The following is an 11,113-nucleotide window of genomic DNA, read 5'->3' on the forward strand; positions in this document are numbered from 1 at the left end:
GGATTTGTGTGTTGTTGTTGTTGTTGTTGGGTTTTTTGTTTTTTTTTTGTTTTTTTATTGCGTTGATAATAGTTTGTTCATTGTGCAAAAAACGAGGTCGATCCAGTCTCTCCTTCTCCTCCCAGCACTTAGTCTAAGAGCAAGAAAGCAAATAATAAAAAGGAGTAAAGCCCCCATACATACATATACACCGGATGGGAAATGTCAGTCACTCCTCCACCTTCCAAACAGTCACAGATCAAACAGTGTCACCACCGGAGAGGACTACTTTTCTGTCTTGCTCTCCCTTTTTTTTCCTCCACAAATCGAAGCTTCTTCTGATACTAAATATAATGCAAACACATTTTTTTATCATGGATTTTTTTTGGCTGATCTTGATCTGCAATAGAAAAAACAAAAAAATGCCAAAACCAAGAAAAACCCCAGAGAGTGTGTGCAAAGGGTGGGGGGGGGGAGAGAAAAGATATTCACTGAGTGGGAGAGATTAACGTGAACTGTCCCCCCCCCCAAACTCCTGGGAGAGAAAGAGATCCACTCTCCCTCTCTTCTCTTTTCACTGAAATATAACACACATTCGGATCCCAGAGCTTTCAGACAGTCTCAACTGATAGACAGACACATCGAGCTGCTTTTCCTGCTTCAGTTTTTTACTCCTCCTCCTCTTGCCCACGTCACCCTGACAATTACAAATAGGTCTCACACAAACCCATACCTGTCAATCTTTTTAATTGCTTTGTTTTCATTTTTTTTTCCAGAGCTAAACAATGTGACAAAAAAAGAAGTCTTAATACCGCACAGCATAAAAGATTTCTCATGTGAGGCACACATTGAGGGGGTTGTTGTTATAATCCACTTGCTAAAGTACTGTGCAAAGACGCATGTGCCGATTTAACTTAAGCAGAGGTCTTGTTCCAGCAAACTTAAAAAAGGCAAGAGGTGATACCTCGCCCTGCTATCATCTAACCACTATTGAATTAAAAATGATTTCTGGGAGATTACAGTTTTCATCCTTACTTTAAAATACTAACAGATTGCAGAGCAAAAACTGCAGCATATGAAACATGCTGCTAATAGATTTTGCACAGTATGCGTCTGGGGATTTATATAATGTTAACTGCAAGAACAGAAGGGATTTTTTTTGGAGTCAAGAAAGCAAGTAAGAGCTACCCAGCTGGTTCCTAAGGGAAAACAGTCGAAACTGCAATTTTGCTCTCTTTCGGGCGAAAGGGGAAACGTTTTTGCTTTGTTTTTAATTATTAATACCGCGCAATTAGGAGATGAGCTGTTTATATTGGTTCGATGGAGTTAATTGCAGGAGTTACACGTGAGCTCTTCCGACAGCGGTGCAACATCTCTATTACATTACCTCCCTCTCTTCCTGCAGTAGTACAAAGTTGGGATTAGCAGCTCCACCGCAACATTTACTTTGACCCAGTTGATTTTTCTGCGTAGGTTCCCTCTCCCAAACGTAGTCTATAGCGAGGGCTGATTTTTTTTTTTTTAAAGAAGACAGAAAAGGCTTTCCCGACGGTAAGAGCGAACAGGGAAAAACGCTCCGGCCGAAACGAACTGACAGCAGTGTTTCACCGCCCCAGCCGGAGGGCGCACGGAGAGCGAGCCGCGGCGGGCACGCAGCCGCTCAACGGGCGGCCGCCCTGCTGAAGGCTGCGCAGGGCACATCCCGCCCGGCTCCGCCGACGAGGAGGAGGAGGAGGAGGAGGAGGAGGAGGAGGAGAGCGGCGTGTCGTCCCCTTTGCCCCCACCCACCCCTTTCTCCTCGCCGGGCGCGCAGCCCCGCGCCTACAACCGCCCCAACGGCCGCCGCGCGCCGTGCCCGCCAGCCGTTGCTAACGGCTCGGGGTTGATTCGTACCACCTTGCGAGGAAGTGAACGTTTCGCACGGAAGGGGCGGAGCCTCCGCCCGCAGCCAGCGGCTCCTCGGCGGCGGCTAATGACAACACTAGGAGATTAGCTGCAACTTCTCTCCACTTCTCTAACCTTACTGATCTGATAATTTATCGTGCTTTCTTCCTACCTTTTTTTTTTGTTTTTGAAAAAGGATCATCTCTTTTTGTAAACTAAAGAAGCGAGGTGGGGGGGGGTCTAGAGGGGGCGGGGGGGGGGAATCCGAGGCGTTTTCCCCTCTCTTCTCCCCTCCTGTTTTTTTTCTTTCTTTAATCCCTTAGTCAGGCGCCGCATGCCAATTAAAAAGAATTTTTAGCAGAAAACCCAGCATTTTATAAAATTGCCTCGCCGACAGAAAGGGAGAAACACCAGAGCCCCGTTGCCGTCCCGAGCGGCGGCGGTGGCATGCGAAGGCAGCAGGCACGCCTGTGTGTGCGTGGTGAAGCAGATCGCGCAAACACACCCACCCGTGTTGATTTGGGGGGGTTTTTTGGTGGGTTTTTTTTTTTTTTTTTGGCCGCAGGAGCAGGCTCGGCGGCACGGAGTTGTGACGAGGCAGGGCGAACTTTGCTCCCGCGTAGCGCTGGTGGCGGTAGAAGAGCCGCTTCGGGGGATCGGCGGCGCTTCCGTGTGGCGCAGGGGCTGGGTCGGGAGGACGGAGGCAGGCTGCGGCGCGCTGCGCGGGGCGTTATTTACATACCCAAATAGGCTGCGCGCAGAGAGTTTCTCCCGCGGGCTTGGTCGTGGCGGGTTTTGCGAGCTGCCTGGAGACTCCTCTTGAGTTGGCGCTCTCCTGAGTTGGGGGTGGGGGGAGGGAGGGAGAGGAGAGCTCAGCCCGGGCATGAGTGCAAACAGCGTTTTTAGTGCAAAAAGCGTTTTGCTGAGCTCCCGGGCGCCTCGGTGGTGGTGGTGGTGGCGGCGGCAGGAGCCGTGGTGCGCGGCGGCGGGTCCCGCCTGGTCCTACCTCGGTGGCAGCCGGTCGCGGCCCATCCTGGACATGTCCTACTCCCGTCACTTTCTGGATTTCCAGGGCTCGTCCATCCCCAGCTCCATGAAGAAGCTGGTGGTGACTAAGCTGAGCCAAAACTTCAGAGAAGCAGTTACCCTGCAGCAGGACTCGCCTGTGCCACTCCCGGGCGACGGAGACCTCCTTGTCAGGAACAGGTGAGCTCCCCAAACTTCCACCCCAGCCCCCCCCCCCCCGGACCCCGGCCCGGGCACTTGCCCCCTCTGACTTCTCACACCTTGTGGCCTCCTCCTGCACACATGCTCACTCACTTTGGAGCCCGGCAAGTTGTACCAGCTGCCATCTGGCGACTGTTAATTTAATTTTATTGTTGTTGTTGTTTTGGACGCTTGGCGCTACAGTCCGGTCGCCCTATCCACGTGTGTGTGTGGGGGGGGGGGTGACACCTCCTCCTCCTCCTCCTCCTCCTCCTCCTGTTTTCTCTCTGGCGGGGGAGGAGGGGGTTGCTGGCCGGCGTTAGCGGCGTGCGCCCTCCCCAAGGGAGAGAAACACCTCAGCAGCCGTTGGCAACGGCGGGGGAAAGGCAGCGCGCCCGTCACGTCAACGTTTTGCCCTCGGTGACCGTTCAGGAGAGGGGTGAAGCGCCAAGAAACGTTGGCCAAGTGCCTCCCCGGTGTCTGCCCGTGCTTGTTACACTCATGCAGCCAGCGGCGTGTGCCTGTGTCCCTCCCTGTCTTACCGGCACACGCAACTCCGGGCGACACTGACGCGGCGCGCCGTGCGCCTGCCCGCAGCCCTGAGGTGCGCGCCCGGCCGCAGCTGCGCCCGCCGCTGTCCCGGCCCGTCCTGCCGCCCTGCTCCTCGCTAAGCCCTAGCGCAGCCGTGACTCAGGAGGGGCGGCGGAGGACCGCGGCCCGCCGCCCGGCACACCCCCGCCTCTGCGCGCCAAAAGCGGCGGCGGCGAGGGGGCAGGGCAGCGCCGGGCTGCCGGCCCCCGCCGCCCCTCAGCTGCGCGCTGCTCCTGCGGCGGAGCCGGGCCAGGCGGGCCCGTGGCGAGGAGGTGACATGGTGCTTTAACATAACGCGCCGTAAATCACCCAGCGCGGGAGCGGCGCGCGGCCAGGCCAGGCTGAGGACGAACCGCGCCGCCGTCTGCCCGCCCCAAACGCCCGCACCAGCCTGCTGGCCTTCACTGGCTCCCTCCTCGATGCTGTCGTCCCTTAAGCGAACAGAAAGCCGGTAGAGGGTCAGAGGTGTCTCTGCTCGCGAGGGCAAGTTGAAACTCTGGGACCCCCGCAGCGGACTGTGGCTGGTGCAGAAGAGAGCAACAATTTCGGGTCCCTGTCAGGCAGGCAAATAGTGGTAACACGTAAGGTGCCACACTCTCAGCTGGAACTTGAAAGATGAAAGAAGCACTAAATAGCTTGAGAGAACAACTCTGGAAGTTTATTAACGCTTTGTGTGCCTATGTAAGTAGGGTGTGTATAGGTAATCTCTTGGTGTGTGCCCGTATGTAACGTACAGGCGCACAGAAAAAAAGGGGCAAAGAAAGAGGGACAGGAACTCCCCCGAGAGCTGATGAGAAAGCTTTCTAAGGCACTTTAACCGGCTGGTGACATCTCCTCCTAGGATTTCCAAGACCAAAATTCCCTCCAAACCTCAAAGTCTAAAACATTGTGTTGCAGCATCCGCAGATGACCCTGAAACAGTAATCAAGCTGGAGTTAAATTCCTTGTTCTTGAAAGAGGTCGAAGGACGTGAGATACAAACCCTCACAAGAGGTAGCGCGTCTCACAGTGCAGCCTCTTTGGGTAGCGCGGGGCAGGGCGACGTCGCCGCTTCCCTAATCCCCTCCCCCCCCCACGCACTGGGAGTCTCCCCCCTCCCTTTTTTTTTCCTGTGAAATGTGAAAATTTATTCATCTTTTATACGGCTTCCAGTGGAACTCTTCGTTTCTTCCTCCCTCCCTCCCTCCCTTTGCTGGGTGGGCTCCGTGGGTGCCAGAGGGACGTGCACACCTCATGGTGCACAGCTCGCCTCACACTGCAGCCAGGAGCTGGTCCAGGCGGGCAACTACTGAGTTTTAACTCATCAGCTTATTGTACACATGTTCGTGTATATACACACCCCCCCCCACATGAGTGGGGATGGAGGGGAGGGAGAGGTGAGTGAGAAGGAGATTTAGAGTTCGTACGTTTTGTATTATTTGGGGCTCTGTGGCATTTCCTCTGTATTTATTATTATTTTCTGGGAAATACACAGAAGACACGGGATCACTTTACTTAAAAACACGTCCCTGTGTACGAGCTGCTGCAGGAAGCGAGTTCTGAATGTTTCCCCCGCTCTGTCACTCTGGGGAAGCTTCTTCCCATCCCGAAAGGACGAGTCTCTGGCTTTATTTCGTGTTAGAAAAAATAAACCCTAAATCCAACTATATGTTTTCTAAAAATTAGAAAAATACAATTGAAAAATCAATAAAGAACTTGAGTTCCAAGAGTGCATTTGCGGATTTGTTCATTTTAGTCCCAGTCACACCCATGAACGGTATTAACTGCTTTGAGCTTTTTATGCAAAACAATGCTCATTCGCCACAATAAAATCTGGTTTTGGATTTAGGGGAATGGGAGATTAAAATGCGTTGGGTCCCTGTACAGATAGATATTTTAAAACAAGATGCTCTTCTGTTCAGTGGAACTTTCTTCCCTTTTCTTCTCCTTTGGAGAACTAAGAGAGCAACCTTTATCTGTACTTTTTTTTTAAAGAAAGAAAAATCCATTGTGCCCTTTACTCGCAGAGAAATGCTTTAAATCTAGAAATCGATGTAGAACACTATGTTTTATCATTTGGATTCGGGGAGGAGGCAAGTAAAATCCTTAACGAAGCCATTTGCGCTTCCTCTGTCCGTTTGTCCTGTTTTCAAGGGGGCGGGGGGGGGGGGAAGGTTCCTGCGTTTTATTGCAGGAGAAGGACGCAGAGAGTATGGGGATTTGGTCCTTCTTAAAGTTACCGTGGGATTTTCAGGATTTTCTTAAGGGAGTGACACATTATTTCGTTTCCAGAATACCTGTAACGATTTTCTGTTGGGATGGCAGATAGGAAGAAGTTTATAGAAATGGAAAAGGAGTAAAAGGCGGGTTGAGAAAGTTTTTGAACCAAGGACTAATGGATCACAGTGTGAAAAGTGGAGGATTATTTCTGCTGTTTGGTCTAAATAATGTTTTTCTTGCACAGTCCTGGTTTGGATGACCTTGTTTTGTCTGTATTTAAGGCTCTGGTGCTGGTTTTCAGTGTCTTACGCTTTGTTGTGGTACGAAAAGCAGCATTTCCTCCCCTCCACAGTATCGTCCTCTTTTTAAAATAAACAATACGAGGGGGTTCAACACTGTTCAGTATAAATAAAACGCCTGACTCACTCAATGTACGTAATTATTTTGGGAAAAAACCAACGCCGGCTTCTTTTCTCAGGTCTTTAGATTTGGAAACGTTGAAAGCGAGCCCCAGTTAGGAGCGCTTACGTTAAGTAACACATTGTGAGTAAGAAATTTAAACAGGACAATGTAAAAGATTTGGAAGGGATTTTAAAACACATCAGTACTCCCAGTATTTCTTTCTTCTGTACCCTCCTTTTCTCAGTCTCAGAAGTTATTAAACTGATCTTCAAGTTACTAGTCCTACTTATTCCTACTTTTAAAAGCAAAATAACGTAAAAAGCTGCGGGCACATCCTACCACCTCCATTCTGTCATCTGGAATGACAAGGCAAATTAGACAATACATTTTAATCCAGACAGTGCGTTTGATCGCTTTAATACGCCAGGAATCTAAGAGACTAAACAGTGTTTAAAAAAGAAAAGAAAACTTACAGTGCGAACAGCACTTTGAGTTTGCACACAATAAAAAAAAAGGGAGTTAAAACATTTTAAGGGGGGGGGGAGGCAGGCTGGAAGGCAGGCTGTATTGATTAATAATGATGACTCCCGCAGGCCAGGGAGACGCGTTTCCCGCGGCCCAGCAGCCCGGGAGACGGCGGGGAGGCAGCGTGTGCCTGTGCGCGGCGCGCATGTATGTGCACGCGTGTGCCGGGGGCGGGCAGCCGCGCCGAGCTCCGCCGCGCCGCGCCGCGCAGCCGCGCGCACCGCTTTGTTCCCGGCGCCGGCCCAGCCCCGCGCTCCGCGGCCGCCCGCCCGCAGCCCGCAAGGGGCAGGCGGCGGTGCCCCGGCCCGCGCAGCCCGGGCCAGGGGGAGGCTTTGCTTCCCTCCTGCTCGAAAACAAAAGTGCATGTGCAGGAGTGCGGCCGGTCAGAGGTCTCTCCCCCCCCCCCCCCCCCCCAAGCACAAAGTTTTTGTCCTCGGACGGCTATTTACCTGCCTTTGTGCTCGGCCCAGCTGGCGGTCAGCGCTGAGAAGCAGGCGCAACTCCTAGGGCGGCAGGAAAGGGGGTTTCGTTACTATCAGCGCTGCTGCTGTTCCTCCCCGCTCTAGGGCGCGTTGCCGTCGCGGCGGGCGCCAGCGCTCCGCAGCGCGCCCCAGCAGCGGCGCGCAGCGGGGCTCCGTGCGGCCCGGCCCCGGGGCCGCGGGGCCGCGGTGGGGCAGCGGGCCGTGGGGCCGGCGCCCAGGGGAGCCCCGAGCGCGAAGCCGGCCGACAGCGGGCCGGGGGGCCCAGCCCAGCGCCCCGCCGCCCTCGCCCCAGCAGACCTAAGGGCAGCACTGGCGCACCGCGCCTTGGCGCTCCCAGCCCTTCTCCCTGGGGTCTCGGCGACACGGTTTGCCCCGGGAGCTGCTGCTCCATTGCCAGTGTTTGTACGCACTTTAGAAGTAGCGCATGGAAATTACCCAAATTAAAAGAGGATAACGGATTTTTTTTTTTTTTGTATCTACAGGCATTTTTTTTTGTTGCAGCTGAACACTGATTTAAAAAGAGCAACAGTCGCTTGCACTTAATGCATTTATATGTTTACACGTGTCTTTATATAACACATTATGTCAGTGAAGTTTGAGACACCCCATGCTAGACAGAGTGAAGAAAATCGAAATAAGCAGAGCGTTTTCAGTTCTTACTCTGTGTGCAAACAATGTAAAATGACACGTGCGTACCCTTTGAGCATGTTGCTAACTGCGACAATTAAAATTGCACTGTTTGAGTACTTCTGCAGCCTTTGCATGGTATCCAGTACATCCTTGGGGTTATCATTTCCACCTGTAGCAAGAATCCTGGTCTTTTCTGTTGCATGCGTTTTTTCTTGACATTTTCTAGTTAACACAGTCGTCTCCTTTCTCTCTTCCTCTGGACGTATAAAGATATTATTATGGTCTACAAAAAGCGTTACTAAAATAATCTTTGTGGTTAAGTTAGATCATAACTTTCTTTTTGGCATTATCTCCCAGTGCTTAGTCAAGTTGTGAGAGTGTCTCTATCAAAACAAAAAAAGCATCCAATTTCACCTGTCTGAGGTCAGTAGGACTCGATACTCAATGCTGCAATTTTTAGTCCTTCGTGCAAGGTTGTTGTGATGTGTTGCAGGTAATTTGTATAAAGAAAAATATTTTAATGTTGACATTAGCTACATCAGAAAGCAAATTTGCTGCAGTGACTCCATCAATTAAAAAAAATACTTGCCTACAGTAACATGACCTTGCAAATGACATCGATAGTTAATATGATCGTTAGTCATTAACAGTAGTATTATATTCAAAAATGTAAATTTTTTGCCAGAATCAACATATTTCCTGCTTTGCACATTTTATTCTTCAGTGTTTTCACATCTTTTATAAAGTGATCAATTCATTTTCATCCTTTAAATTCATACAGAGTTATTTTTATTGTGCTTAGTTTGGTCAAATGGACTTGAGGAAAATGAGATTTTTTTCTTCTTTGAGCAACTTACCTCTATTTCTAGAACAACAGAATGCAAAGTATAGAAGTTTGATGAAAGTGCTTTCTATACTCTACTCATTCAAATATGCCAAAAATCAGGGGGGAAAATCTCCTACTCATCCCATAAGTTAAATGGAAGATTTTTCATATAACAGAGACTTGATAAGGAATACGTCTTGTTAATACATTTTTGTTTTCTTCTAGATTTGTCGGCATTAACGCATCTGACATAAACTACTCAGCTGGTCGATATGACCCGTCGGTTAAACCTCCATTTGATATAGGTTTTGAAGGTGTTGGTGATGTGGTAGCTTTAGGACTCAGTGCTAGTGCTGATTATACAGTAGGTCAAGCTGTGGCTTACGTGAAAGCTGGTTCCTTTGCTGAATATACAGTCGTGCCTGCCAAACAAGCAGTTCCTCTACCCTCTGTGAAACCCGAGTTTCTTTCTTTAATGGTAAGTGGCACTACCGCATACATCAGTTTGAAAGAGCTTGGAGAGCTGTCTGAAGGCAAGAAGGTCCTGGTGACAGCGGCGGCTGGAGGAACAGGCCAGTTTGCTGTACAGCTTGCAAAGAAGGCAAAATGCCATGTAATTGGAACCTGCTCCAGTGATGAAAAGGGTGGTTTTCTGAAATCCATTGGCTGTGACCATACGATCAACTATAAAACTGAAAACGTTGAATCTGTTCTTAGGAGAGACTACCCAGAAGGTGTGGATGTAGTGTATGAATCTGTTGGTGGAAAGATGTTTGACTTGGCAGTTAACTGCTTGGCTACCAAAGGGTGCCTGATAGTTATTGGGTTTATCACTGGCTACCAAAACCCTACTGGCCTTCAGCCTATTAAAGCAGAATTACTGCCAGCAAAACTATTGAGGAAGTCTGCCAGCATCCGAGGTTTCTTCTTGAACCATTACTTTTCTGAATACAAAATGGCTCTGAAGCACTTGCTTGAGATGTATGAAAGAGGAGAACTGGTGTGTGAGGTGGACTTTGGAGACATGTCTCCAGAGGGCAAGTTCACTGGCTTGGAGTCTGTATTCCGTGCTGTAGATTACATGTACATGGGAAAAAACATTGGAAAAATTGTAGTTGAATTACCTCACTCTGTCAACAGTAAGCTGTAAAAACAGAACAATGATATAAATCAGAAGAGAGAAAATGGGCACTTTATACCTCAGAATTACTAGAAACAATTTCTTTTCTTAAACTTAGTAATGGATATTATATTAAAAAACAGCATTAAGGTGTTAATAAAAAGTTTTGATTTTTTTTTTCCTAAAAGTGCTTAAATCCGTGGCTGTGACATGGACTTAAATGGGCCTGTGTTTGATTCTGTCGCTTAGGCTAGCATGAGACAAGGACATTGTTCTTGTCAGAGTAAGTCTTGATGCAGAGGCTGATTTAATCTGTCAGATTTAAAAATCAAATTGTTAGAGCAAGACTAAGGAGAAAGAGTCATATCTTATGTTTGCTTTATTAATCTCCTGACATTTCTGGAAAAACTCTCTTGATTTTATGTCACAGCCACAATAGTCCTAATTCAGTTGCATCATGGATCTTAGTAAAGTTTCTTGACTAGTTACACAGGGAAAAAAAATTGCTTCAATTCTAACACAGCGGTAATATTAAGAAAAGCAATTTGCCTTTTTTTTAAATTGCATAGTTCATAACTATATATTAATTGTGCCTTTTTCTTTTAAATCTTTAACTACAAGTTGTGAAGTTACCTTATTTTCTTGCGTTTTCATTTACTACCATTGCTGTTTACTGTTTACTCTCCCCTTTAGTCAGTATTACGGGATTATTGGACTGAGGGTTTGAGCTACGTTCACGTGTATTCAGGTCCTGTATGTTTATTGAACATTTAATAAAGTGAAGAAAGCTATTTAAATGTTTGTGGCATTTATTCATATTGATGTAGTTCTTGCTGACTAGCTCCTTTGTAGGTGTGCTCTATATTTTAAAGTTCTTTGACCAATGATTCTTCATGTGACTTCCCGTAATCAAGCTGCTGCTTCTACTGTTACTGAACATTGCTTCTACAGAAGCTCTTTTAGAAAAAAACAGCAAGACTGTTTTCAATCTAGAGTCACAGTACCCCATACATATAACGTAGCTCAGGAACAGATTATCTAGTGCGTGCAGTTAAAAGGTTTTGTAAAGTTTTGAAAATTAATTCTCACTTAACAGAAACTATTAACAATACATACAGTGGGAATTCCAGCTAGAAGTGTAATATTTTCCAGATCAGTAAAATATTTTGAACTATGCTTGCTCTACATCTTATTCCATAGCAGAACTTTAAGCTCCGAGAAGCTGATTCTGCTGCATCTTTAGAAATTATACACGTTTTTATGCAGTTT

General features: G+C 48.3%; 2 protein-coding genes across 6 annotated transcripts in view; one reads left to right on the forward strand and one right to left on the reverse strand.

Moving 5' to 3' along the window:
• The window catches only part of TSHZ1 (teashirt zinc finger homeobox 1), a 56,481-nt gene extending 54,594 nt beyond the window's left edge, over positions 1–1,887 (reverse strand). Inside the window, exons 1-2 of one of the 3 annotated variants that reach the window (XM_068932034.1) lie at positions 1,876–1,887; positions 1–379 (exon numbers count right to left, since the gene is read on the reverse strand). The exon at positions 1–379 is cut by the window's left edge and continues 957 nt beyond it. The gene's annotated coding sequence lies outside the window, so the exon portion shown is untranslated. Of the gene's footprint in view, positions 380–1,366; positions 1,828–1,875 lie in introns of those variants that run through there. The other 2 variants (XM_068932033.1, XM_068932035.1) reach the window with 2 other exon arrangements.
• Positions 1,888–1,897: 10 nt separating this feature from the next.
• On the forward strand, positions 1,898–10,641 carry PTGR3 (prostaglandin reductase 3). 3 transcript variants are annotated; one of them, XM_068932037.1, is made up of 3 exons: positions 1,898–2,091; positions 2,936–3,069; positions 8,950–10,641. In XM_068932037.1, exons 2-3 carry the CDS (start codon positions 2,957–2,959, stop codon positions 9,872–9,874), a joined length of 1,038 nt encoding a protein of 345 aa, XP_068788138.1. In that variant the 5' UTR covers positions 1,898–2,091; positions 2,936–2,956; the 3' UTR covers positions 9,875–10,641. The 3 variants fall into 3 exon arrangements, with proteins under 3 accessions (XP_068788138.1, XP_068788139.1, XP_068788137.1); XM_068932038.1 differs by lacking the exon at positions 1,898–2,091 and adding an exon at positions 2,120–2,566; XM_068932036.1 differs by lacking the exon at positions 1,898–2,091 and having other exon boundaries at positions 2,573–3,069.
• The last annotated feature ends 472 nt before the right edge of the window (positions 10,642–11,113 follow it).

The sequence above is a fragment of the Struthio camelus genome, chromosome 2, assembly GCF_040807025.1.
Source record: "Struthio camelus isolate bStrCam1 chromosome 2, bStrCam1.hap1, whole genome shotgun sequence".
Lineage (NCBI taxonomy): Eukaryota > Metazoa > Chordata > Aves > Struthioniformes > Struthionidae > Struthio > Struthio camelus.